The sequence below is a fragment of the Chaetomium fimeti genome (genome assembly GCF_033439085.1).
Source record: "Chaetomium fimeti strain CBS 168.71 chromosome Unknown B0H64scaffold_7, whole genome shotgun sequence".
In the NCBI taxonomy this organism is placed as follows: domain Eukaryota; kingdom Fungi; phylum Ascomycota; class Sordariomycetes; order Sordariales; family Chaetomiaceae; genus Chaetomium; species Chaetomium fimeti.
In genome coordinates, this window is record NW_026944335.1 from 615,167 (window position 1) to 640,894 (window position 25,728).

A 25,728-nucleotide genomic window follows, 5' to 3' on the forward strand; every position below is an offset into this window, starting at 1 on the left:
CGCCCTTGCTCCCCTGCTCCGTTCTGAGCCTAGTGCCTCAGGCTGCACTGCATCCAACCTGCCTCCACAGTGGAACATCCTGGGCTGGGTACGACTTTCCAAGGCCGCCCGCCGCGCCCCAGCGAGCAGCAGTTCCCGGCTGCTCATCAATTTTCTCTCCCTGGCGCTTGCACTGCCAGTGGAAGCTCGCTGGGACAAAGGGAAGTCGCGGCGCAAATGTGAGCCCACCCGCCTTCTGGTTCCCTTTCCCCCCCAAGACCGAGAGCCACCATGTTTTGCAGTACAAAGCTGTCTCTGATTGGCCGGTGCTTGCGCATTCCCCGTTTTCTCTCTGAGCAGCATCCCGGGCAGTCCCAAGTCGCAGCAGCCCGTCCTTCCGCTCTCTCTCTCTGTCGCATGGGGGGGCTGCACTGAGAATGCTGCCATGCGCTGCGCTGCACCCGTCTAGTCGACTACCCATGTGGGCCCCCCTCTCTCTTGCACTTTCCACTCTGGCCCTCCTCTCCTTCAAACTCTGCCTTTCTTTATCCAATCCCCAATTTTTCGCGTCACCCATTCGTCCCTCGCCGTCGACATTTCCGGTGTTCAAGACTGGATTCCAATCCTGCACTCGGCGACTCGATTCCGTCGATTCGAGTTCCTTTGTGCTCGAGGCGCATCAACCGTATCCGTCTCGTCCATTGTGTATCCCCCGTCTCGAGCCCGCCGCCACGGTCGCCACACTCGACCACAAGACAGTAGCACTTTCTACTTGCCTGCTTGCACTCGACACCTAACGAGCCGGACACGATTGTTAAAAAAACAAACCCAGGCAGTCCGTCATCGCTCTTTCGCCGGCCCCACCTTCATCGCGACACCGCACAACAACGCAACTGTCACACGCCGACCGAGCCGACGAACCGACTGACACGAGCAACATTGCTGCGGCCGGGTGCGCCGACGCAAGTAGCACAATTCGACCGACCCGCGGATGACACTCTTGCTGTCTCTGCCGGTTCTTCCAACACACACAGTTCGATCTCAATCGCGTCGAGACGCGCGACAAGCATGCCCTTCCAACCGGAGAGATAAACCATTCAGACAATCCCTCCGCCTTTTGGCCGTCGCGAGGCTTTTCAAAGAGTATGACAGACAAGTTACCACCGCTGTCGACGCCGATCGCGCTTCCGAGTCAGCCCGCCTTCTCCCTTCCGAGTGCCGTCTCGACTCGAGATGTCCCTCGAAAGCAAGAGACGGTGGAGGAGGAGCCATACACGATCAAGTGTATCTGCGACTTCGCTGACGATGACGGAAATACCATCTACTGCGAGACGTGCGACACATGGCAGCACATCGAATGCTACTACCCTGACAACATCGAGGATGCCCTCAGCCCGAATTTTGCACACTCCTGCGCCGAGTGCCAACCACGATCTCTAGATCGCCAACAGGCGATCGCCCGCCAGAGGGCAAGGGCCGTTGTGCCGGTCGTGGAAGCGGCGGCTGACAAGAAACCAAAACGGCCGCCGTCGAAGAGCCACAAGAAGAAGCCAAAACCGACAGAACTCCAGATCAATGGTTCCCACCATGGGTCGCTTGAGAACCCGAAGCACAACAGTCCTCAGGACAGCCCGCATCCCGCGAAGAAGGCCAAGAGCTCGCACAAATCGAGCCAGTCAATCAGTTCACAAGCTCCGAAGCGGAGCCCTTCCCACGGGAACGCGAAAGCGACCCACAGCCACCCCTTGAGCCCCGCGACAACTCCACCCGATCTCCCAGACGACTTCGAACTTCACAACTACTCGTCAGGATTCTTGTCCCTGTATAACGACCAGGCTTTTCAGATCGTTAACACGAACTCCTTTGCCGGTCTACAGATCTCGAATACCATGTCGGCCTGGCTGCGCGACCAGGAAAAGATGAAGATCGAGACCGGCTGTTCCTACAACGACGTCTTCCAGAAGCTCCCTTCTAATATGGATTCGATAAAGGTCACACCCGACATCGAGAAAAACAAGAAGATCATCGGGCCCAATACCGTCGTCCAGTGGCCGTGTCTCAAGGCACCTTCGACAATCGAGAAGGATGTCCCACTCATGGAAGTCAATGGCCAAATTGGCTTCCAAGCCGTCTACTGTGCCGACCCCGAAAACCGCTGGGCCGAATTGACCGTGCCGCTCCCATTCGTTTTGTTCCACCCATCACTCCCGCTGTACATCGACACCCGGAGGGAAGGATCCGAGGCTCGGTTCGTTCGACGAAGCTGCAGGCCGAACGCAGTCATCGAAACATACTTGTCGGCGGGAAGTGAATACCGCTTCTGGCTGGTGAGCGACCGGCAGATTGAGGCGAAAGAACAGGTCACGATTCCCTGGAATCCCGGGTTCCCGGCAGCGGAGAAGGCCCGCGTCCTCCAAATGCTCGGACTCGGCGACGACATGACAGGGGCGCACACGGAACAAATAGTCACCGAGACTGACTATCAAAAATACGCCGGTTGGGTCCATCTCATACTCTCTGAGCACGGAGGATGCGCGTGCAATCTCGGCCCGGAGTGTGCGTTTGCGCGCTTCCACAGGAATTACCTCGCCACGGCCCAGTCGCGTCCAAACCCGCCAAAATCCAAGAAGCGCAAACCTAAAGCACAGCACGCTATCTCTCCCACAAGTACGGGCCATGCAACCAACAGCCGGGCCGCGAGCGAGGGCCATCCAGAAGATGTTGCCGAAAATGGCCGGCGGTCCGTGTCCAGTTCCTCGCGGAGCAAGCCGCCCAGTCGAGATATGACACCAGCAGCGCGTCAGGGCTCGTTCGATACGCTGGGGATATTGACCGAGCCAACGGACCGCGATAAAAGGAAAGTGGCCATGGTGGAAGACTCTTTCCGCAGAATGGAGCAGCAGCAGCAGCACCACCAACACCAGCAGCAACCACATCGCAAGAGGAAACGTGTGTCCGATGGGACTGGCTCCTCTCAGACAAAGACGTCGAAGCCGAGGTCCGCAACACATACGCCCAATCTCCCTAGCGGGTTCCCGGAGCGTAGCTACGTTGATGCCGGAACGGGAACCACGAGGAGCAAATCTGGTTCGCCCAGCGGCGTTAGCCCCACCCACATTCACATTAGCCATGCCGGCAACAACCTCCCTTCTAGGAATGCGTCAGCCCCTGTTCGCTCTCGTCCGACGTCGGCCGTGCCGCGTCCACAATATTGCGATGCCGCGGTGCAAACAGACTTCCCTGACGCCAGCGACACGGCGACTCCGAAACGGCGGGTGGGGTCTTGCTTGAGGAAACGAATGCTCGAGAACTGGCACCATGTCCGGCTGGAGGAGGAAGAGCGCGCCAAACGCCTCGCCGTGGAGCGGCCGTCATCTGCCATGAGTGTAGAAAGCTATGGCGACCGGGATATCCTCCTCTCATCACCAGCCTCGGCCAAAGAAGCTGAAAAGGTGCCGGATAGTGATGTTTCGACAGGCGGGCTGAAAGACCACCCAATGCCGGATGCTCGACCGTTGTCCCCGATGCATACGACCCCCGGGACGCAAGCGACGCAAGCACCGACAATCAGCCCCGTCAGCAACAAGTCGCCTGACCTCCGAGTAGAGCCGCCCCCCGTCCCAGTTTTCCAAAGTCCTAGTTCGGCTCCCTCGCCAGCATCAACGCCTGTCTCCGCCGGGCCCGGAGCGGCCCAATCGCCGTCCTCGGCCACCGGTTTTGCGAGTCCGTTTCCTCCGCCGCCGATCAATAGTGCATTGGCAACCCCAAGTCCGGTCAGGAAGAAGCTCACGCTGAGCGACTACAAGAGCAGGATGAGCAGATCCGCTGGCGCCTTTCGACCGTTAACAGGGACGCCACTGTCGAAACCACTGTCAAGCACCGACGAACCCAAGTCGGCTACGAGCGCGGATAGCGGTGTGCACGCCAGCTCACCAATGCCAGACAAGCCGGCCGAGACAGCAGCAGCGACGGCCGAGACGACAACAGGGGCGGCGACATGAATGACGCGCGGCGCATGTCAGACAGACTATATATATACAGGACTAGCGCTATCCAGCACACGGGTTCCTGGCTCGACATCGTCTCAACAGCTCGGCTAGCTGCAGTATAAGCCACGGCGACGGATACGGTCTTCTTTTCTCATCTCTTCTCTCTTTCCAAAAGGACGGGCGGCGATATCATTTTAATTCGAATCGGGATGGGGTCGGCGTTGATGGTGGCGTGGACGGAAATGACGTAAAGGCAGGTCGGGAACGGGAAACGGGGTAGCGAAATGGCGGGAATCTTTTGCTACGGCAGGCGCGGATTTAAGTTATCATTAGGTTTGGCTTTGGTCGGGCTCGGGGTTGGGAGTTTTCTTTCGAGGCCGGGGTTGGGTGGCGGGAGTGCGCGGGTGTTTCTGCTCGGTGGATTTATCCTTGGCTTTTGATTGCTCGTCAGGTCGATGTGGGACTATGAGGTGTGTTGATGAATTGTGCGGGCACGACGGTTCCCAGCCAGATGCTCGTTTTCTTTCTCTCTGCCGGTCATTCGAAGAGTTTGCCTTCCTCCACGCTTTGTTCTGATGGATGCTTCAGGGGCTGGACTACGACAGACAGACAGACAGACACAGACGGGCTCCCTTTTGGAGTCCATTTCTCTTGGGGAAGAGGCAGAAAAGACATAGCCCCAACCAGGGCGCTTTTATTCCTCCCGCTACACGCCTATGATGAAGATCCACTTGACCAATTCGAGTTTTCGAGTCTTACGTACCTTTATTATCTATTAACGCTCGACGCAGATAGTATCATCACTCATTAAGAAGAAGCCCGCCAGGGGAACGGTCAAGCATCCACAGCAACCTTACCTCTCTCTATCTCCCAGCCATTGGTCGCACCCAACCCTCAAATGTTTCCAGTGCCAGGACAGGCGCGTGCCGGCACACCACGACGGTCGTGTTCTGCGGCTGGCGACATGGCGCCGATACTGGCGGCCAGCAAACCCGGCATACCGACGGCCGACTGCATGGTCGACTTGGAAGGCCTTCGCTGCCGACCTTCGTCCTCCCTCCGGATAGGACGGATTCCAATGGCGTCGCTCAATGCGGCAATCCTCCCGCCGCGCACCCGCCTGAGGAATGCTAGGTCATTTCTGACGGTGAACATGGCGCTGCCGAAATCGCCACTGGTGGTGACGGCGGCATCATCATAATCACCACTACCGGCTTCTTCATCTGTCTTTTGTGTCTTTCGCCATCCCGGGACCGACAGCCTCGGCATCCTCGGCACCAGCCGCACACAGGCGCGAAGCCAGCTGTCCGGGACCAGGCGGATGAGAATGCCGACGGGGATGGAAAGGAAACCGAGCACGAGAGAAATGGCCCATTGCACGCCGTTCAGCCGGACAACGCCAAACGCGGTGCTACCGACAAAGATAATCAGCACCTGGCCGGCAACCATGATGGACATCATGAGCATGAACAGATGGTTCCGGTGCAGGCCCTCGAAGATGTTGAGCTTGTTGTCGATCCGCCGGCTGTTGACCAACTTGAAGATCTGCATAAACACGAACGTGTTGAACACCAAGGTCGCCAGCTGCGCCTGCGGGTAGTCGAGGAACGACGGCCCCGCAAAGTGCAGCGTCAGGCATGCGGCGAGCTGGTAGACCGACTGGCCCAGGATCATCTTCCACATGGTCAGTGTAATCAACGGCGCCTTTCTGGGTTCCGGCGTCCGGTCCAGCAGACTGCTGTTGGGCGGGTCCGTGGCCAGCGCGAGGGCGGCAAACGTGTCCATGATCAGGTTGACCCAGAGCAGCTGGATCGCGTTGAGCACGGAGCGCTCATCGCTGCTAGCCACGGCCGAGACGAAGGTCAGCGCGACGGCCGTGATGTTGACCGTGATCTGGAACTGCAGAAACTTCTTGACCGCGTCGTTGATCGCCCGCCCCCACGCCAACGCCTTGACAATCGACGAGAAATCGTCGTCCATCAGAATGATATCCGACGCCTCCTTGGCCACCTCGGTGCCCATCACCCCCATCGAGAAGCCCACATCCGCCTCCTTCAGCGCCGGTGCATCGTTCGTCCCGTCCCCCGTAACAGCCACCACCCCGCCCACCGCCCGCAGCGCCCCCACCAGCGCCCTCTTATCCTCCGGGCTCGACCGCGCCATCACGCACAGCTCCTGCGCCACCACCCGCTGCTCCTCCTCCCCCAGCCGCCGGAACGCGGGGCCCTCTACTACCGCATTACCACCACCACCATTACCACCACCACCATCACCACCCTCCTCCCCCCCCTCAGAAGAAGGAGAAGAAGAAGTAAGAATGCCGCACTCGCGCGCAATGGCCCTTGCCGTCTCCACCTTGTCCCCCGTCACCATCTTGACGGCCACCGACGCTCGGCGGCAGTCACGCACAGCGGCGGGCACGTTGGGGCGGACGGGGTCTTGGATGGCGAGGACGGCGAGCCAGGTTAGGTTTTGGAAGGGGTTGTCTGGTTCTGAGGCGGTGGTGTCTGGGGTGGTGTTGAAGGTAGTGGTGGTGGTGGTGTCGGGTTCTGAGGTATTGGGGTGTGAGGTGTCGGGGGGTGGTGGCCAGGTGTCGAGGTCGCGGTAGGCGAGGGCGAGGGTGCGGAGGGAGCGGGAGGCGTAGTGGGATATGGTGGATGAGATGGCGGCTTTGTCTTGGGGTTGGAGCGGGGAGGTGGACAGAAGCTGGGTTGGGTCGGTGATGGTGGTGCTGCACTGCTCGAGGACCAGCTCGGGCGCGCCTTTGACGAGGAGGCGGTATCTCTTCCCGGCTGGGAGCTGGATCACGGTGCCCATGCATTTGCGCCGCGAGTTGAAGGGGTATGCTTGGATGAGGGGGGTACTGGGCGCGCTCGGTGGCTAGGGGGCCGAGGGCGAAGCTCTGGCGTGCCCAGTCGAGGAGCGCGGTTTCGGTTTTGGTGCCGATGAAGATGGGCTGCCCGTTTTCTTCGCCTTCGAAGGCGGTGGTGTTGATGGCGATGGAGTCTTTGGTGAGGTCGCGGAATTCGGGGTGAAGGGGGGCGTTCTTCTCCCCTGTGTCGTCCGTGTTGGGTATTTCGTTGCCATCTAGGTGGGATCTCCTTACCCTGTGAGGTGAAAAGCCCCCATCACCACCAAACGCAACGCCTCCCGTACCCAGACTTCCCCCGACAACGGTCATGACATTCTGGGTTAATGTCCCTGTCTTGTCGGAGCAGATGACCGTCGCATTGCCCATGGTCTCACACGACTGCAGATGCCGCACGAGGTTGTTTTCTCTGCTCATCTTCTTGCTAGCGAAGGCGAGCGAGAGTGTCACGGCCAATGGCAAACCCTCAGGCACGGCGACCACGATGATGGTGATGGCCGTGATGAGGATTCTGAGGAAGTTCTGGCCCTTCTCCTCGCCGCTGGCTTTATTATCGGGAAGCCTGGCAAGGAACTCGATGAACAGCACAGTGAAGAGCAGCAATCCCGCCGCGCTGCCTAGCTTCGCGATATAACCTGGATCCCAAGCATCAACATCGCACACAAGAGAGTGCGGACACGGGGACATACCTACCTGCGAGGATATTCAGCCGCGCCTGCAACGGCGTCATGCCGGGGTCGTTACGCAGAGCCATCATGGTCCTCCCCATGCTAGAGCGTGGCCCAACGGCTGTCACCAGGAACTTCCCAACCCCGTCCAGCACCCTAGCCCCTGATAACAGAAACGGATCCATCCTCTTCACATGGGCATGGGCATGGGAGGCATCATCATCCGGATGCAGCATCGCCCGCAAGACCGCCTCAGCAGGCATCTTCTTAACAACATCCGACTCGCCCGTCGCCGACGACTCATCACAACTCACATTATGCCCCTCCACCAACACCCCATCCACCGGCACCACATCCCCCTGCTCCAGCACCATCACATCCCCGACCAGCACCTCATACACCGACACCCTCGCCGCCCGGCCCGACCGCACCACCGTCACCGCCCGGTCCTGCTTCTTCCGATTCAACCTGCGAAACTGCCTCTCCTTCTGCCAGTCATTCAGGGCGCCGACGACCACGACCACCAGGATCGCCACGATAATCGCCACCCCCTCGATCCACTCCACCCGCGCACCCCCCGCGGCGCCTTCCTCCTCGTGCCCGTCAAAGGTCTGGTACAGCCCCAGCGCGAACGACACGGCGGCCGCGACGCTGAGCAGGATCAGCACGCGGTCCTGCAGCGCGATCCACGCCAGCGCGAGGAAGGATTGGGATTTGCGGTCGGGGAGGCGGTTGGAGCCGAAGACGCGCCGTCGGTCGGTGAAGGGTTGGTTGGAGTGCTGGTTGGAGGAGGGGGAGGCGGCGGCGGTGGCTTTGCTGAGGAGGGGTTTTGGTGTGGCGGGGGTGAGGGGGGTGGGCGTGGTGGGTGTAGGTGTTTCTACGGAGCCATCATCGTGTATCCTCGTCTCGTCGGTGCTGAGACCGGCGCGGGTGTCGGTCCTGAGGCCGCGTTCGAGACCGCGTAGGCCGCCTAGTGCTTGGAGGGTGGTGATGGCGTCTGGTTCGAGAAGCTTCGAGAGCTGGGCTGGAGTGAGGGAGAAAGGGCTATCCTCGGTGTTGACATCGCCGTTTTCCTCGGGGTCTGGGGGGGTTGAGTCTACTTGGGGCGACGGCCCCGGCGGCAATTTGGTATCTGCAGAGAAGGGGATGGTTTAGTTGCAGCTTTTAAGGAGGTTCGTTTTGAGTAAAAACGGAGTTCTCACCGGGCTTGCTGCTGGCCACGGCGGTGTCGATACTGACAGTACGGGCGTCTGGCGGTGACGGAGAGTTCAGACGGTTTTCATGATCCATTGTGCTACTTGTGCAGGAGTGCGAGAGCAGTGTACTGTGTACAGGTGTGGACGATAATAAACACAAGGCACAGCAACGCGAATATATATCAGACGACTAACAGATCAAAGGCATGCCGCGATGACCCTTGATCGCAACTACAGTGACGTGGTGCGGGTGAGCTATAAGTCTTGGCCGACGTCTCCCTGACGGCATCATAGGACGGCCAGTGGCGAAGAGTTCAGGTGAACCCCCCTTTGTTTCTAGGTTCGAAGCACATAACTGTCGACACAGCCTCGCAAATAGGTCATTGTTTCCAACATAGCCACACTCCGAATCTTAGTCACTCCTGTGAAGACTTGAATTGCAGAATCTCAAAATATACACTCACCTGCTATGAATAACGTCCACCCGGAGCCCCCTGAAAATGGGAACCGTGCAACACCAGCATGGGTCGGATTCGTCGTCTTTGGGGTTCTCGTAGCGATCATGGTTGGTTTCTTCAGCCTCGTTATAATGCATGTTGGCCAAAGTTGTCATCTTGTTGGGTTTAATACTTCTAACACTCACTCGCCCCTCAGCCGTCAGACCATCATCAGGAGAAGGGTAGCTGCCGATAGGATACATTTCGACCCCGAGTCCCACCGCCAGGGCATTAGAGAAAACATCATCCAACTAGCCGCCTACCCTCCGCCCGGGTATTCGGCCGAAGCGCGCCAGACTTACAAAGATCTGCGGGCCGATTTCGACAAGGCAAGGGTCAGACCAAACCCATGCAGCCAGTCCGCTGAATGGCAAGTTGCCCCTGACGTCGTCCTTTCTGTCTCTTCACTCTCTTGTGCTTCTCTTCTCAAGTATGCATCGGGCTGATACGCAGCTACCTCGCTACACTCAACACAGCGTCATTTGCCTAGAGCGTTTCGAGGACAAGAGCTTGGTTCTCGCCCTCCCGTGCCATCATCTGTTTCACCCCGGGTGCATCACAAGCTGGCTCCTGGATCACAATACCTGTCCAATATGCAAGGCACACTACGTGCCACACAGCGTTCTCCCTAGCATGCCTCTTGCGGCCTTCAGAAGATGGGACTGGAGATATTAGACTTCTCAAAAAATTGGAAACATGAAGGAGGTACCAAGAATTCATACACATAATGTTAGTCAATATCAAACGATTTCACCACGTCTCATGCGGCGTCTCTGAGGAGCCTCCTAGACGGCCAGGACTTGTTTGATTTTGTGACGGGCTACTGGCCGAAAGCCTAGCTGACCACAGGATGATCGGCCCGGAGAAGGTTTACTATTATTTGGTTCGTCTTATAGGCTAATTATAAACGATGTCCCTTCTAGACCGAGACTGTTAGGAACTCTAGTCGATAATCAATCTACCCGTCATAGAAGACTGCTCCACAGCCCTTCACCACCCTCTAGCGCAATATGTGAACAGATTACCATATGACCACTGACACACACACCTCGGATGATACGACACTCAGCACTGATGCCACCGAGTGTCCGCACCGCCATCCGCCCGGCTCCCGAGCAGGAACATGCCAAGAAAGACGCCGCTCAGTACCGAGACGAAGTAGCCCGTGTTCATCGTCATGACCGCGATCATCCTATACTCTCTGTCAGTCAGGCACCTCTCTCGGCTCCCCCCTATAGCTAGGGAAACCACCATCCCCGTGATGACTCACAAAAAATACCCCAAGCAAACCAGCACCACTTCACACACCGCCCTCCACAACCGCACCCCCAACGCCGCGCCACTCCACCACCGCCTCCCCCCTCCCACGACACCACCGCCCTCCAACCCCCCCAACCCCATCCCAGCCCCCAGCTCATCTACCTCACCACCCCCCTTCCCCTCCCCCGCCAACAACATCCGCCCCCCACCATCCTGCTGCCGATGACCTCGCCTCGATCCACGCCCCACCCCCACCACCGCGGTATCAAGGGCAGGCCGAACAGCCACAAGGACGCGTGTGACAGCCGCGAGGGCGACCAAGAACACACATGTCGCCGCGTAGCCTGCTGCGCTGTGCGGTGTCCACCAGTCCCAGAAGAGGGGCGTTGTGGGGGAGTGGGAGAAGGTCATTGGCATTGACATGGTGGACGTGCCCATCCGCATGCTGCTGTTGCTGCCGCTGTCGTAATTGCTGCTGGTTGGGTTGGTTGTGGGGGGTGGCATGTTCATCGTTATGGTGGTGGTGGGTTTGTCGGGTTCGTGGTTATGCGGTGTGGCCTGTCTGGTCTGCTCGGTGCGTCGTGGGCTCGTAAGAGGGATGGATAGGTGCCTCGGATATAAGAAGACGAGGTAATTTGGGTGGTGTTGAAGAAAGGGAGTGAGGGAGATCCATTATCCAAACACCAACAGACGTAACCCGGTCCCCGGGAACCTTGTTGGAGGCGGTGGTGGCTGGAGAGCAGGTTTGAGCAGGATAGTGATCCAGTCAGCCCCGGTTGTTTGTTGTCACGTCACCCAGGCCCAACACACGACCTCCCTCAGCCATAACTCCTCTCCACTTGTTGATTCGGATTATTGTCCCGAATAGGTGCTGGGGGTTGGCTGCATAATAACACGCTCAAATCTGCTACGTTGCTCATGATCTAGACGATCGGTGGGGAGCTTGACAACTCAACCCACCTATCACGATTTCCATACCGTCAGGAGCATTATTTTCTCGCCGTTTTTGTGGATTTCAACGCAGAAATCAAACAGAAACCGTAAAAGAGCGTATTCTCGGAGCAAAGAGAGAGGGGGGGGGAGGGGGGGGGGGTTAATCACTACCATATATAAACAACGGTGTAGGTCCGCATTCATCACCACAACAGGGGTCGCGAGTTCAACGAACCCACCAGTAGATTCCCTGGTAGTCGGAGCTTGCTGAATGGATAACCTGGAACTACCGCACTATGGGAAACACCAGATTGCCGGGTAGGGTACCAGCAGTTGCTTGATCTTGACGGCGGCACTCGGCAGCTTCCAATGGAAAGAGGTTCCCGAAGAAGGGATGGCGGAACGACACGGAGCGAGAATTCGCTGGCCTGATCCGTGGGTTCCCAAAGTCCGAACCTGGTGATGGGTGGTTAGTATGAGCAAGTTTCCATTGGCCCCAAGTGCCGGCAATGGAAGGGATGCCAGGTTCATCCATCTGGGATTGGGGTCGACAAGCTCCGTCTTGAACATTATTTGAATCTTGGCAGTCCCTCTTCTTCTTGCTATTCGGCGGTTCTCCATGTCAGCCCCTATTTAGCTTTCTCCAGAATCCCAGACATCATGGGGGTTGTTAGCCTTGTCATCTTCTGGGTGAGCACACTCGTGCCCTTCGTCCACGGTAGCTATGTCCAGACACAAGCCCTCACCGGCTACGGCTATTATCCATACGACCCCCTGTGTGCAGCGGCATGCCTCCGGTCTCTCCAAGGCTACATGCTGGGATGTACCGATATGAGCGGCGGCGGCGACGGCATGATGATGGGTATGATATCGACACCCCCGGAGTGCTACGGGGAGGACACGCCTTACCTGACCTCGGTGGCCTATTGCATGAGCACCAAATGCCAACGGGACATCAAGTTCTCGCAGCTACAATTGTTTTGGGAGGAGCAGATCACCGGTCACCTCGATATCCCCCCTAAATGGACCTACGAGCAGGCTCTCGCCCATGCCGACCCCTTGCCGCCTCTGTATCAGCTCACTAGCAATGACACTAGTCTCAATACTACCTCCATAGTCAATCCCGTGATATATCTTGCGCAGCGGAATGCTCTTTCCGCTGTCTACCGAGAATCGGCCCTGGAGTCGACATACAGGTACGGCTATCAGAACATGGTAATCGGACCTCTTACTGAACTAGAGAAACAGCATTGCTCTTGTTGTCTTCGCAGTTGGCCTCCCTATCGTCCTCACATGCCTGAGCTACTTCCCTTTCGTGCCCACCATTCTAGACAGGCTCAGGCCTTACCTCATCTGGCCGAGCACTGTTGGTAATTACCACGTCCAACCCCTGCCCTACTTGCTGGGCAATGCCCCGACAGTCGGCCAAGGTATCTACATCGGCCTCTTCATCGTCGTCAATGTCATCTTCTCCGCAATCGAGTACGAGTCTCGACGGCCCAATGCTTGGTTCGAAACCCAGTGGCGGGAGGTTATGGCCTATATCCTCTACCGCTTCGGCGCCTTTGCCTTTGCCCTACTCCCCGTCGTCATCCTGTTCTCGTCGAGGAACAACGTCCTCCTCTGGCTGACCGACTGGTCTCACTCCACCTACCTCCTGCTTCACCGCTGGGTCGGCCGCCTGTTCACCCTCTACGCCGTGCTCCACTCCATCCTCGGCCTGATGGTCTACGCAGATTATCAGAACACGGTGTGGTGGATCTGGGGCGCCGTTGCCACCATAACCTCCGTCCTCCTCGCGGTTGGCAGCGGCCTTTACGTGCGCAAAGCACACTACGAGCTCTTCCTGATCTCGCACGTCCTGCTGACCGTCTTCACCATCGCCGGATGCTGGTACCACCTCATCGGCTGGTACAACTCAATGGGCATGAACTGGCCGGAACACCACGCCGGCGGTTTCGAGGTCTGGCTCTACTTCACCTGCGCGCTGTGGTTCTTCGACCGCCTCGCCCGCGTCTTCCGCATCCTGCGGCTGGGCATTCGCCACGCCCGCGTCACCGACCTCTGCGACGGCATCGTGCGCGTCGACATCCCGGGGGTGCATATAGACGCGCAGCCGGGCACGCACGTCTACGTCTACTTCCCCACGGTGCGCCCCCTCCGGCCGTGGGAGAACCACCCCTTCTCCGCCATCCCCACCGCCATGCTCGAACACTGCTTCCCCCCCAACCTTCAAGCCTCACTCCCTCCAAACGACCCCCAGCACCGACAACGACAACAACGACACCCCCGACCTGGAAGCCCAAAAGCCCACCATCACCACCACCCCCTCCAAACCCACCACCCCCCTCAAACCCACCCCCACTCCCAAAACAACACTAACCCTCCTCATCCTCAAATCCACCGGCCTAACCGCCCACCTCCACCCGCACCCCTCCCTCCCCACCCTCCTCGACGGCCCCTACCACAGCAGCACACCCCCCCTCCACCCTAACCACCACCACCACCCTCCGTCACTGCGACCGCGTCCTGCTCATCGCCGGCGGCATCGGCATCACTCAGCCTGCTGCCCTGGCTCTGGCTCCACCACCACAGCAACAACAACGCCCATGGGCATGGTAAGATTAAGCTTGCGTGGAGTGTGCGTGCTGCGCAGGCTGGGTTGGTGGATGCGCTGAGGGGGGTGGTGGATGGGGTAAGGGAGAGGGAGGTGAGGGTGGGGGGACGGTTGGATGTGCGGAGGTTGGTGGCGAGTGAAATAGGAATTGAAGTAGAGGTGGGGAAGGAGGGGGGTGGGGATGGGGTTGAGGTTGAGGGTGGGGGGAGGCGGCGGGTTGGGGTGGTGGTGTCCGGGCCCCGGGGGTTGTGCGATGCGGTGCGGGCGGCGGTGGTGGAGACGGGGCGGCGGGCGGCCGGGCGGGTGGTGTTTGAGTTGGTGGTGGATGCTTATTCGTGGTGAGTGAGGGAGGGACGGGTTCTGGTATACACCGTGACTCCGGGAGGGGGCGGGCCAAGGTCCGACGGGGCAACTAACGGGTGGAAGTCGGTATGGCGGTGCCGGATTAAGGTCCGGAGGTGCTGTAGTGTACGTGTAAACACCCGGGCCGTCGTTGCTTGGCTTGCCTGGCCCGCCCCTACTTTCTACAAACCGCGAAAGATCTTGTGTCCCATATCATCCGCAGAAATAGCCGCGTTATTGAGCACACTCTCACCCGACGGGCCAGCCCCAGCCCCCATTCCGTTCCCTACCCATAACGCCCAACCACGTCAGTTATACAAACCATAACCCCGAAACATTACATACGCCCCGAGCCCGAGTAAGCGAAGAGAGTCCCGGTTAGCGAGGACGCGAGACGGACGCTCCAAACCCCCGAACGCCGACCTCCCGTCACCAGCCAAGTGACAAGTGACACAAGGACTCAGACACTGCCGTGCAGCCATGGCGCCGACAAGAAGCGGTGTAACCCGCGCCACCGTTCCCTCGCAGGCGGCGAACACACAGGCCCGAGAAAACATACCCGAAGTGCCGAGGCTCGTATCCCACCGCCTCGCTCTCGCCAAAAAGTGACAGAAACACTGGTGGTGGCTTGGGGAAAAAGGGTTGAGAAGACAAGAATGTCTCGGGGGCACATCATTCTCGTCTCTTCGCGGCTCGGCACGGTAATAACGGCGCCATTCATTTAGGTTAAGCACCCGCTCATGATTATGGTTGGAAATTTGAAAAGTGTGACTGTGGTATCGGTAGCCTACCAGGAAAGACGGAAACAACATGGTATCGATCATATATATAAGAGATGAGACCCAGAGGAGACAACGGGAAAGCCTCGAGGAGAGAGAACTCGCGCACTGCTCCGGGGAGACGATATATGCCCACGCCACAAAACGCCTGACTCCCGAAAGCCAAACCGATCGCCTGGAACCGATCAACACCGCCGGATCCAACCAGCCAACGCGCCGAGCCTGTCCACCTCGCCTAGTCAGCCGCAGCGCCGCCCATCAGTCCAACTCATCCGCTGCCGGATCCTTTTCGTCCGTATATTCATCACAATATCCATCTTGGTCGCAGTTCTGTGACCCGGCTCGATCTGGAGGCGCGCAATGCCGAATGGCGAGGGCACAGCCCCCTTTCGTGCACCCGCAGCAGGGCCCAAATGTGTTCGTCTGCCTACACCCCAGTGCCCTGGACGTAGTAGCCGTTCGTGGGGTTGAACCCACTTAGGGAGGTGAGTTGGACCAAGTACTCCCAGTCCATCCCGCCGGCCTCGGGGTCTTGTATTTCCGGCGGGTTGCCATACACGGGCGCCATGTCGTTGTACCCCGAGTACATCATCGACTCGTCGATCATCATGGGGTTGCCCACGCCGACACCAGGTATCGGCTGTGGCGGCGGGGCTTGGGACATCGGCTTGCCGGGGTACATCCCCGCGGACGGCATGCCCGCCGGAGGCATGTTCATGTCTCCGACGGGCGCCATTCCTGGGGCGTTTCCGGGCCCGGGTGGCATCATAGGCTGCACGGGGACCTGCTGCCCGCCTGGCATGCCCATATTCGTTCCATTACGTGCCGGGGGCATCGGGGCCGGCCGTTTGGTTTTGGCCAAGGTGGCCCTTAGCAATGTGATTACTTTGGGCGTGGTAAGGGAACGGCCCAGTTGCAGCTCTGCCGCCTCGCGAGCATCCCAGGCCTTGACAAAGTAGCGACCAAAGGCGATGTGCAAGGGGTTGCGGTTGAGGCGCCGCAAGAGTCCGCGCCGGTCGTGGTTCTCGACCATGACGTTCCAAGCGCGCTCGCAGAGTTCGCCTGTGGTCCTATGCCGCAGCTCCGAGACTAAACAAAGGTAGGCCGGTAAGGGGAAGTGAGCGTACGTATACCACCGGAAGCCCTGGAGCATATCCGAACTCTGGATGATGTTATCGTACTCCACCATACGAAGGGCTTCCATAAAGTAACTGTCTCGCTCGCTTTGGTCCACGTTGTCGGTGTTGGCCGTCCGACAGAGGAAGTCGATGATACGCAGTTTGCACAGCGCTTGCCGTGTCATGAGAAGTGTGAAGTAGTGCAGCGGAATCTTGGGGTCACACTGCTTGAGGTATAAGTTCTCCACATATGCGCAGAAATTCGCAAGGTTATCAGGTAGGCTCTGGTTAGCCACGTGTGACACGATGTCGGGTGACGAAGGGGATGGGCTGAAATGCACCATCGGCTTGTGTAGCGGCCGCCCTCCAGGGGTCGTGATAGCCCGCCGCACATTATCGGGCGACGCGGCAACGGTGAGCTCTATCCGGGTAAGGCAGAAAACCATTTCGGTAGGCCCGCTGTAGGGACCAGGTTGGTCCTTGGCGTGGACGTTGAGGTCTGCGTCGTTGATGTTGAGTGGCAGTCTCGTGTCTCCGGCACAAGAAGTCAAAGCCGTCACCGTTGATCCGGTGATTTCCGCGATGCGCTTGTCGAAGACGACGATTTGCCACCATAGCCGTCTCCTCTGCTCGGCTTCAAACGGCGACATGTCGGACTGAGACCCATCCCGGTGAAGGCCTAGGCGGGTGGCATTCCTAAACGCCATACCGAGAAGGCAAAACATGGATCGGGGGTCGACATACGGGCGAGCGCATAGCTAAGAATGGGTTAGTGAACTACTCGCTAGCCGAGGAGCGAGAGAGTTACCAAGTAGAGGAATAACGCCTGCAGCACCATCAAATCGGGGGATCGCATGAAGCCCGCGTTGACAAGCGCCTGCTGGGTGGCGTTGTGGTATTTTCCCAAGAGAATGACCTTGTCTTCGCCGAACGTGCTCTGGACCTCGTCCTCGTTCAGAGAAGTGATGGCGGCGAAGTAGATGGCAAATATGAGAGCCTCGAGCGGCTTTGGGATCTTGGCCGGATTGGCGCTCGCGCTGATGATTTGCGCCTGTAACGTAGGTGTGTGGGTGATCTTGAGGAGCGGGTTGACGTTGCTGATGTATATTTGCCAAAGCTGGAACATCTGGATGGCGCTGGGGTGAACGTTGGTCACACTGGCGAGCGAGCCGCCAACCACGAAGGGGAAACCATCACTGTTCTCGAACATGGTATCATAGGCATTGTGTATTGTCGGGCCTTCGTAATCCTCGTCTGAAGAATCATCATCCGCTCCTCGGTACTGTAGACCGGTCAGAGAAAGCAATGGGTTAAGGGGGTTTCATCGCCATCAATGGGGTGACCCAAGACGAGAAGCGTGATAGGGAAAGGGAAGAAAGAAGGGTGGTCGTTAACGTAGGGGCACACCGGAACGACGGGGACGAAGAGAAGCTAGGCACGAGAGAAGTGTATTCCGGCCGTTGGAGACTGCGACTTACATCGTGCACTATGGGAGCCCATTTTTGTCTGATGAGAAGGGTTAGCTGATATGAAAGGGAGCGGCGCCTGCAGGCGAAGCAGCAACAGTGGCGACAGTAAAGACGAAAACTAACCTGTCATGGCCTTGATCCGGCGAGACATGGTCGGCAGAGCTCGATGGGGAGGTTTTGAGCCCGATAAGATCATGCTCAAGGTCGGCAACATCGTCCCCGTGATCCGAAGGCTTGAGTTCATGGGCGATGGGTTCGAAGTTGACACCGTGCTGAGATAGCAGAGACTCGTATTTCCGGAGGCGATCGATGAGATCCCGCTCATGCGGTTTCTTCTTCCTACGCCGGGGTGGCTGCGGCGGGACCACGCGACACTCGACATGAGCTTTGACGCAGTTGGCACACGGCTTTTGTTTATCACAGCGGACCTTTCGCTGCTGACAGAGGACGCAAGAGTGACCGCGTGTCAGCTTCATCGCCGCCGGTTCGGGCGCGGGGCCCCGCGGGGGCGATGGCGGCGGCGGAGGATCGGGAAGAGGCTGTCCGGAGGCCATGATATATGGGGCGTACGGTTATGTAGGGCTAAGTATACGTGTGTGTCGGTTGGCCGTCTGCCGGATAGGCGAGCACGCCGCTCGGGTCCGAGAGACCCAGCGATCCAGCGATCCAGCCCACCGGGCTCGCAGATTGTGGGATCTGCCGCTTTCCCTCCTCAACTCGGGAGATGACCCGACCCGAGCGATGCTTTCAGTCCCAACTCCACACCCAGTAATGTTGTTTGGAACACCGCAAGACCAGCTGGGTAAGCAAGGTAAGACCCGGCGATCGCTACAAGGCCCGGGAAACCTGAGCTGCGATAATGCACCGACAACAACACCAGCGCAACGAACGACAAACCACGCTACGAAGACGGGTGTGCGCGTGACAGCTGCCAGAGGTTCCGGAATTGATTGACTCGCCGTCCACGAGTGGCGTTCGGGTTTCTGTGGGATAAAGGATTCGACGGATGCGGGTCTCAGAAGCGTGGCCCCCTTCGTCCAGATCTGGTGGGAAATGCGCGACCGCGGAGACAGCAGTCGCAGAAAAGAGTAAGTAGGCGCAGTAGCGCGGCAGCAGAAGGCGACACAAGAGACGTCGGCGGCGAAGGTGAAGAGGAAGACGGGAGTCACGAGCAACCAACAAAAAAGGGCGATAATATTTGGCGCACGCTGTTCTCTCAATGACTGGCACTGGATGCAAACATTGCCGTCGACCCTTCCCAGCAGAAACCAGCAAGAACATCCGGGCACGCCGGGGCACTCAAGCGCGCTCTCCATCCCCCTCTCCTCTCTCCCCCCGAAAACTTGCGGTCTCAGTGCGGTACAATGCCTTGTTTGGCTGGCCTTGAAGTGGGGTTTGCAAAAGGTCTGGACATGCCCTCCCAGCTGCAGACGGCCCGGCGGCGGCGATTGTGTGCTGATGCCAAGCTCACCAAGGCGGGGGAGATCTCGGGACCGAGGGAGAGAAACAAACCTAACCTTGCACCTCATGGACAAAAAAAGCCGAACTCCAAGTGCAGATGTCGGCAATGGAAACTTCGAGTCTTCGGCTGGAGGAATATAACGAAAGTCATCCTGAAGCCCAAAGAAACTCTATTTACTCCATTTCCTTTTCTTTTACCCTCTTTCTTTTTATTTGACTTAATTTTCTCAATATCTTTTCATTTGTTCTTTTTGCTTGATTTCTTGCTTGATTTCTTGCTTTCCTTTCGAGTTCAGCTTTTTTTGGCCAGAGGGTGCCTTGTTTAGGGCGGTCAACTGGGATTGGAGGGCTCAACACAAAAAGAGAAGGCGCTCGGACCAGGTTCCGCTGAGTGTGGCAGGGACAGCCCCGGGGCCCGACCCGTTTTCTGTATCGTATCGTAATGGATGTTAATTCCGACTTACACGATTGAGCAGGGGGGTGCCGGACCCAGATGGGGAAACCGCAACATGGCGATGCCCAATTCCATCCAATATCTCGCGCAGAGAGACACACATTCGCGGGAATGAGAGCAAAAATAAGAAGCAGCGCTGAGACCAGGAGCCCGGAGCACCCAATTTTACACAGTCCGGATAGATTGCCCGCGCCTGGTTCCATGTTAGATCCCACGGGCTATCTTTGGCTGAGAGTCGGTCGGGGCCATCGTGTGCCGAAGGTCGCAGCTTCCATACCTTATAACACAGGACGCCGGAGGTTTCGCAAAAATGATTCATAATGTTCCCTGTTTCCTATAGCTCGCCAGCTGTCACTGTGTTTTCATCCTGCATGCCAAAAAAAGCCATCACGCCCTTTCGCCATCGCATGGGGGGCGTATGCGCATCCTATTCTGTTACCTACGTCTATTCGAACTCACATTTAATATCATAACCCACTGTCAATTTCTGCTCCCCGTTTCTCTCCCTTCTTCGGTTTCGGTCTCTCACTCTACCACCAGTCGCTTCAGACCTCTAACCCACCACCTACTGCGGGCGACCTTCGTTACCCCGAACCTTGCCTTCATGGCTGCCGACTCTCGATCCCTGAGGCCTGTCGGTAGCAACCGAACGGCCCATATTGCGTATACAGCGAGACAACTTGAGGCAGGAAATATCGAAAAACGCACATCCTCCCAACCCCGGCCGGGGGGCACCGAAGACGAACTGTTGTTCCAACCGCGGAGCGTCCGCTTCTGGCTGACGCTGCTGTGTAACTTCCTCGCGCTCTTTCTCGTTGCCCTCGACCGAACAATCATTGCCACGGCAGTCCCACGCATCTCGGACGAATTCCAGGCCTTGGGGGATATCGGCTGGTATGGCTCTGCATACATGTTGACGACAGCCTGCGCCCAGCTGCTTTTCGGCCGCATCTACAAATTCTACGATATGAAGTGGTACGTCGCTACCGCGCGCACGCCGTTGTGTATGCAACCAATATTGCTGCTGACACTACCCACACCTCGCAGGTCTTTTATTTCCAGCGTCGTCGTCTTCGAGATCGGATCCGCGATATGTGGAGCGGCTCCCAATTCGACCGCCTTCATCGCCGGCCGTGCCATCGCCGGTCTTGGCTCGGCCGGCATCTTCTCCGGTTGCCTCCTAATCATGATCCCCATGATCCCGTTGCACCGCCGCCCGCTTTTTCAGTCCATGTTCGGTATGGTTTTCGGCCTCGCCTCCGTTATGGGACCCTTGATAGGTGGCGGGTTCACAGGCAAAGTCACCTGGCGATGGTGTTTTTATATCAACCTCCCGATCGGCGCCGCGACCCTAATCTTCATGGCCTTTTGTTGGAACCCGCCAAAGGAGGAACATAAACCGGCCACGTTCGTCGTTCACGTCAAACGGTTGGATCCCCTGGGCATGATTTTCTTCCTACCCGGAGTCGTCTGCCTCTTCATCGCATTCCAATGGGGTGGCTCGACGTACGCCTGGAGCGAGTGGCGCATCATCCTGCTGCTCGTTGTATCCACAGCCTGCACGTCGGCGTTTATTGCTGTTCAGATCTTGAAGCCCGACACCGCCTCCATACCCCCAAAGATCATCATGCAGCGGAGCGTTGCATTCGGCACCGGCTACACCTTCTTCCTGGCAGGGTCTATGTTGATGTTGGTGTACTACGTACCAGTCTGGTGTGAGTCTTAACTTCACAGAACCGGAGCTGAGACGCTCTGGTGTGCTGACTTGGTTCTAGTCCAAACCGTCAAGCAAGTCGATCCCGTGCAATCGGGCATCGACACACTCCCTCTTGTACTGAGCCTAGTCGTCTCAAGCGTTTTATCCGGCGGCATCACGCAGAGGATGGGCTACTATGTCCCGTCGATGCTGGTCGCCCCCGCAATCATGTCGGTTGGCGAGGGTCTCCTGAGCACGCTCCACCGTAACAGCCCGAGTTCACACTGGATTGCCTTCCAGTTTCTCTCCGGTTTTGGTCTAGGGTTTGGGATGCAGACGGCCGGCCTTGCCATCCAAACCGTCCTACCAAAAGAGGACGTTAGCACAGGCATCGCGATCAACTTCTTTGTCCAGCAACTTGGCGGGGCCGTCTTTACGTCCGTAGGGCAAACTATCCTGACAAACATGCTGGTTTCACGACTTTCCGCGCTCCCGGGATTGAACCCCAAGCTCATAGTGACCGAGGGCGCGACAAAACTGTCCAAGTTGGTCCGGCCGGAAGATGTTCACATGGTCGTCGAAGCCTACAGCGACGCCTGCCGGACCATCTTCTTGGCGTCTATGGGTCTGGCATTCGCAGCCTTATTTTGCGCATGTGGCATGGAATGGAAAAGCATGAAGAAGGGCAGGAACAAGTCCAATATACCTGCGCCGCCTCCCCCTCCAACGCCCCCCGCCTTGCTGGGGCCGTCCTCCTCCGGAGCAAGTATTTCTGACGGCCCGAACTGGCCTCTCCCCGGAAAGCCATTCTTTGTTGAGGACGCCAAGGGTCGTGAGAAGCCTGGATCGCCACGACGCAGCACGACCAAGCCAAAATCACGAGATGGTCGGAGGGATGACAAACGGAGAGACGACAAGTGGAGAGATGACAAGCGGGGAGACGCCAAACGCCAGGCCGTGTCCGAGGCTAGGAAACAGGGCGTTTTGACGAAGCCGGCTCCGAGCCATAGGCCGAGCTCCAGCCATAGACGAAACCCAGGCACGGATATCAGTAAGGAGGATATGCTGGCGATAGCACTCCGCGACTGGTCTGAATTCGCGAAGGCGCATGGAGTGAGGGATGAAAGACAGAAACATGATGCTGCGTAAACGTTCGCGGATGGTTCGAAACAAGGCATTATAAGTGTGGCGGGGGAGTCTTACAAGCGTATTGTGCATTCGGGATATCAACCTGATGCCTTTCATGGCGGGTTTTCTTGTTCCATCCGGCTCGGCGTTGGCGGCGTTGCAGTGTGTCATTGACGGAATTGTGTCATTGAAGGAATATATCGGCGCATAATTGGGAAGGGAAAGTCCGAAAGCGTTCTCGGTCACTTTGATATAGAGACATATGTTAGTTGTTGTGTGGCATCACTTTATTTGCGCCCCTTGAACAAACAGCGCAGTATTGGCTACTTCGCCCCGAGTCTCTCTCCATCAATGATCAAGAATGCGAACTGCCTCCCAGCTCAGCATCGATGATTCACGCAGCGTTTAGAAATGAGTCTCTATAGCAAAGCTGAGGTGTGCGGAGTGGTCTTGATTCCGATTCCCAGGGCGTTCTACTACATGTTTACAGATACAATACACAGACAGCCATCTCTCTCCCTATACCAACCTCTCCTCCCAGCCGTAACCTGCCGCACTCCATCAATCAGTACATCGGTACATCAGTAAGGTACATTAACCCAAGACATGCCCTCCTTTCAAAACACCGCCTGATGCAAAATGAACCAACCAACCCCGCCTCTAGTAGTAGTAGTAATCGTAGTAGCAGCCTTGTCTTTTTGGTGTATAAATTAGGAACACCTCATTTCACGGACTGGCCTCGTGGCCATCGGCCGTGGTGCGTGTTGCGCGTTGTTGTCATTGGTTGTACATGTAACTTGGGGGCAAGTTACATAACTCTGGTCGTTATCTTTTCCCATCCCTTCTTTTTTGTTTCTCATCTCACGCAACCAGCCGGGGCCGGAGCCAAGTTATTTTTTGGTCTTGTCGTCGCCGGGCTTCTTGGTATCTTCGCTGCCTTCGGGCCGCTGCTGGTGGGCTGGGTGGTTGGTGAGGTTGTGCCAGAGCGACTTGAGGAAGCCTTCGTTCTTGTGGGCTTCGGGGTCGTTTTCGTCGTAACTGAACAGGAGGTTAGAACGGGTTGGAGCAGTGGGGGGGGGCAGCGTGAGCGGGTAAGGGAAGGTATTCGAGGGGGGTGGGAAAACTCACTTCTTGTGTAGGTTCATGATCCGCTTCGCAGACTTGTCGCCCATCTCGTCTGCTAGCATCTCGACGAGCGCCCGCTGGTTGGTTGAGAGGTACTTGGGCATTGCGACGCGGAACTCGACCTTGAGATCGCCCTTCCCGCCGCGCCGGGCGTTGAGCTTCGGCATGCCCTTGCCCGCGAGCGTCATCTTGTCGCCCGTGCTAGTGCCGGTGGTGACACGGACCCTGGCGTCGCCATCGAGCGTCGGGATGGTGACCTCACCACCGAGGATGGCGGTGGGCAGCGGGATGGTCGCCGTGTAGAGGATGTCGGAGCCCTGCCGGCTGAACTGCGGGTCGCGCGCCACCTTGACAAAGACGTACATGTCGCCGTTGGTGGCGCGGACGTTCTCGCCCGCCCGGCCCGTGGGGGGCGCGTCGCCCGCCCCGCTCACGCGCAGCCGCATGCCGTCCTCGATGCCGCCGGGGATGTCGACCGTGATGGTTTTGCGCTCGCGGACTACGCCGTCGCCCTGGCACGAGCGGCACTCGGAACCCCGCGGGACCGACGAGCCGGTACCGTTGCAGGTCGAGCAAGAGCTGGCCATCTGAAAGCCGCCCGAAACGAAGTGCACCCGGGTGCCTGTCCCGTTGCAAGACCCGCACTGGGACCGCTTGGCGTTCTGCTTCAACCCGCTGCCGCTGCACGTCTTACACGTCACTAGCGGTAAAGTTGTTATGTTCTTGCTTGTTCCCTTGGCCGCCTCCATGAAGGACACTGTGACCTGCACCTCCACATCTTCGCCCTCCAGGATCTCCGTCTGGAAGCCACCACGACCGCCACGCCCGCCAAAGCCCGCACCGCCAAACCCGGCACCGCCGGTGAACGCGGAGAATATGTCGTCAAAATTGACGTTAGCGCCGAAGCCGCCCGCGCCGCTGAACCCGCTGAAGGGGTGGCCGCCTCCGAACGGATGGCCGGCGCCAGGGCTGGGGCCGCCACCACTCGGGTCGAACCCCGCAGCACCAAACTGGTCGAATTGTTCTTTCTTCTTAGGGTCGGACAAGATTTCGTAGGCGGACTGGATCTCGGCGAACTTGTCTTTGGCAGTTGCATCCTTGTTCGTGTCCGGGTGGTATTTCTTCGCTAGGCCATAGTAGGCCTTCTTGATGTCGGACGGTGACGCGTTCTTGCCGACGCCTAGGGCGCCATACGGATCCCGCGGAGTGGCGAGTAACCGGCGGGTAGTGTGGAAATAGACCTGTTGTTCAGTGTGAGCGGCTGTTGGAAAGGTCGGAAGTGGTATTTGGAGACCAACCCTGGGTCGGGAGATGGGCGGCTGGCTCCGTGGCTTCGGAGATGGGCGACCGGAAGCCCTGGATACGACCGAGTAGGCGACGGCAGGGGCCGACCGGCTGGCGCATCCCTTGAGCCTTTGGTGACGGCATATTTGCGATGGTGAGAGGTGCCGCGCCGGAAGGGCCGCTTTGGGAAGAATACTCGCGCTCATCTCGTTCTACTTATGCGAATTTCTGCAATTGGCATACCCGCGACAACCTCCGGGATAAGTCGCTGTTGCACCTCGCAGTGTAAAATTTGTGTTGTTGATCTCGAAGTTGTCTCTGCTTCCTCATCAACTCCTCGCAACAACTTTTTCTGGGCCCAATCACGTATCGTTAAAGATCGGAGAGATGCCGGGCTTGGCAGCCTGAGGCACATCCACCGCTGTTCGAGAAACCACCACCACCCTCTGTGGGGCGCGTTTGTGGATAACTCGCGCTGAGGTACCACTTTAGCGAGGTTACCACCTCCAAAACCAACCGAAGTCCATACATACCATGTTCTCGACCTTCCTTTTTTCTGCAACTTCCTGCTTTTGAGAGAAAGACAGTACTAATAGTTACACATACTTCCTTATTCTCATTTTCTTTTGGCCCATCCCCCTCCAGCCGAGGGAGGCCAGTGTACTGAGCCGGTACCTGATCGTTAAAGCCACACTCCCTCACGCTCTGCGGGTCCCACCTCTTGGCAACGCGCGAACTCGTCGTTAATTGCAGAGTTCGCGTGCGCTCGGCTTTTCGCGGATGATTGAGCTCTCGCAGTGTCTCACCAGATTTTGATTGAGAAACACACATAAAAGTTCCAGACATGTGTTGCGAGAATGGTAG

General features: G+C 57.9%; 8 protein-coding genes across 8 annotated transcripts; 4 read left to right on the top strand and 4 right to left on the bottom strand.

Annotated features, from left to right (window-relative positions):
* The first annotated feature begins 840 nt into the window (after positions 1–840).
* B0H64DRAFT_224809 (uncharacterized protein) lies at positions 841–4,213 on the top strand. The gene has a single exon (XM_062799626.1). It carries the CDS (start codon positions 1,125–1,127, stop codon positions 3,978–3,980), a length of 2,856 nt encoding a protein of 951 aa, XP_062655753.1. The 5' UTR covers positions 841–1,124; the 3' UTR covers positions 3,981–4,213.
* A 466-nt stretch (positions 4,214–4,679) lies between these two features.
* B0H64DRAFT_426413 (uncharacterized protein) lies at positions 4,680–8,996 on the bottom strand. The gene is made up of 6 exons (XM_062805732.1): positions 8,708–8,996; positions 7,531–8,637; positions 7,101–7,472; positions 6,833–7,055; positions 6,242–6,750; positions 4,680–6,199 (listed from the first exon to the last, which is right to left on the bottom strand). The coding sequence occupies exons 1-6, from the start codon at positions 8,793–8,795 to the stop codon at positions 4,863–4,865; spliced, it is 3,636 nt and encodes a 1,211-aa protein (XP_062655754.1). The 5' UTR covers positions 8,796–8,996; the 3' UTR covers positions 4,680–4,862.
* Positions 8,997–9,035: 39 nt separating this feature from the next.
* Positions 9,036–9,956, top strand: B0H64DRAFT_406067 (uncharacterized protein). Its single transcript, XM_062804481.1, has 2 exons — positions 9,036–9,568; positions 9,675–9,956. The coding sequence occupies exons 1-2, from the start codon at positions 9,171–9,173 to the stop codon at positions 9,871–9,873; spliced, it is 597 nt and encodes a 198-aa protein (XP_062655755.1). The 5' UTR covers positions 9,036–9,170; the 3' UTR covers positions 9,874–9,956.
* Positions 9,957–10,181: 225 nt separating this feature from the next.
* B0H64DRAFT_435042 (uncharacterized protein) lies at positions 10,182–10,968 on the bottom strand (the record flags this gene model as incomplete). Its single annotated transcript, XM_062806119.1, has 2 exons — positions 10,182–10,436; positions 10,788–10,968. 2 exons carry the CDS (start codon positions 10,966–10,968, stop codon positions 10,264–10,266), a joined length of 354 nt encoding a protein of 117 aa, XP_062655756.1. The 3' UTR covers positions 10,182–10,263.
* A 1,083-nt stretch (positions 10,969–12,051) lies between these two features.
* On the top strand, positions 12,052–14,069 carry B0H64DRAFT_419575 (uncharacterized protein; the record flags this gene model as incomplete). The annotated part of the gene is made up of 4 exons (XM_062805392.1): positions 12,052–12,587; positions 12,634–13,540; positions 13,629–13,903; positions 14,048–14,069. 4 exons carry the CDS (start codon positions 12,052–12,054, stop codon positions 14,067–14,069), a joined length of 1,740 nt encoding a protein of 579 aa, XP_062655757.1.
* Positions 14,070–15,365: 1,296 nt separating this feature from the next.
* B0H64DRAFT_224891 (fungal-specific transcription factor domain-containing protein) lies at positions 15,366–18,407 on the bottom strand. Its single transcript, XM_062799627.1, has 4 exons — positions 17,840–18,407; positions 17,726–17,753; positions 17,056–17,529; positions 15,366–17,005 (listed from the first exon to the last, which is right to left on the bottom strand). Exons 1-4 carry the CDS (start codon positions 18,268–18,270, stop codon positions 15,557–15,559), a joined length of 2,382 nt encoding a protein of 793 aa, XP_062655758.1. The 5' UTR covers positions 18,271–18,407; the 3' UTR covers positions 15,366–15,556.
* A 1,717-nt stretch (positions 18,408–20,124) lies between these two features.
* Positions 20,125–22,765, top strand: B0H64DRAFT_365022 (major facilitator superfamily domain-containing protein). The gene is made up of 3 exons (XM_062801861.1): positions 20,125–20,606; positions 20,679–21,346; positions 21,407–22,765. The coding sequence occupies exons 1-3, from the start codon at positions 20,236–20,238 to the stop codon at positions 22,474–22,476; spliced, it is 2,109 nt and encodes a 702-aa protein (XP_062655759.1). The 5' UTR covers positions 20,125–20,235; the 3' UTR covers positions 22,477–22,765.
* Positions 22,766–23,194: 429 nt separating this feature from the next.
* Positions 23,195–25,193, bottom strand: B0H64DRAFT_224931 (uncharacterized protein). Its single transcript, XM_062799629.1, has 3 exons — positions 24,879–25,193; positions 23,584–24,821; positions 23,195–23,493 (listed from the first exon to the last, which is right to left on the bottom strand). The coding sequence occupies exons 1-3, from the start codon at positions 25,068–25,070 to the stop codon at positions 23,346–23,348; spliced, it is 1,578 nt and encodes a 525-aa protein (XP_062655760.1). The 5' UTR covers positions 25,071–25,193; the 3' UTR covers positions 23,195–23,345.
* Positions 25,194–25,728: the final 535 nt, after the last annotated feature.

Bases quoted from the DNA above. Each gene is read 5' to 3' on its own strand.
- B0H64DRAFT_224891 (XM_062799627.1), bottom strand. From the start codon at position 18,270: ATGGCCTCCGGACAGCCTCTTCCCGATCCTCCGCCGCCGCCATCGCCC. The intron at 17,754-17,839 runs GTTAGTTTTCGT...CCTTCTCATCAG, and splicing joins CCGGATCAAGGCCATGACAG to ACAAAAATGGGCTCCCATAG. The intron at 17,006-17,055 runs GTAACTCTCTCG...ACCCATTCTTAG, and splicing joins AGGCGTTATTCCTCTACTTG to CTATGCGCTCGCCCGTATGT.
- B0H64DRAFT_406067 (XM_062804481.1), top strand. From the start codon at position 9,171: ATGAATAACGTCCACCCGGAGCCCCCTGAAAATGGGAACCGTGCAACA. The intron at 9,569-9,674 runs GCAAGTTGCCCC...CACTCAACACAG, and splicing joins TGCAGCCAGTCCGCTGAATG to CGTCATTTGCCTAGAGCGTT.
- B0H64DRAFT_426413 (XM_062805732.1), bottom strand. From the start codon at position 8,795: ATGGATCATGAAAACCGTCTGAACTCTCCGTCACCGCCAGACGCCCGT. The intron at 7,473-7,530 runs GTAGGTATGTCC...CTTGGGATCCAG, and splicing joins GCGGCTGAATATCCTCGCAG to GTTATATCGCGAAGCTAGGC. The intron at 6,751-6,832 runs GTACCCCCCTCA...AGCCGGGAAGAG, and splicing joins CTAGCCACCGAGCGCGCCCA to ATACCGCCTCCTCGTCAAAG.
- B0H64DRAFT_224931 (XM_062799629.1), bottom strand. From the start codon at position 25,070: ATGAGCGCGAGTATTCTTCCCAAAGCGGCCCTTCCGGCGCGGCACCTC. The intron at 24,822-24,878 runs GTTGGTCTCCAA...ACTGAACAACAG, and splicing joins CGCCCATCTCCCGACCCAGG to GTCTATTTCCACACTACCCG. The intron at 23,494-23,583 runs GTGAGTTTTCCC...CCTCCTGTTCAG, and splicing joins ATCATGAACCTACACAAGAA to TTACGACGAAAACGACCCCG.
- B0H64DRAFT_224809 (XM_062799626.1), top strand. From the start codon at position 1,125: ATGACAGACAAGTTACCACCGCTGTCGACGCCGATCGCGCTTCCGAGT.
- B0H64DRAFT_365022 (XM_062801861.1), top strand. From the start codon at position 20,236: ATGGCTGCCGACTCTCGATCCCTGAGGCCTGTCGGTAGCAACCGAACG. The intron at 20,607-20,678 runs GTACGTCGCTAC...CACACCTCGCAG, and splicing joins AAATTCTACGATATGAAGTG to GTCTTTTATTTCCAGCGTCG. The intron at 21,347-21,406 runs GTGAGTCTTAAC...ACTTGGTTCTAG, and splicing joins GTACTACGTACCAGTCTGGT to TCCAAACCGTCAAGCAAGTC.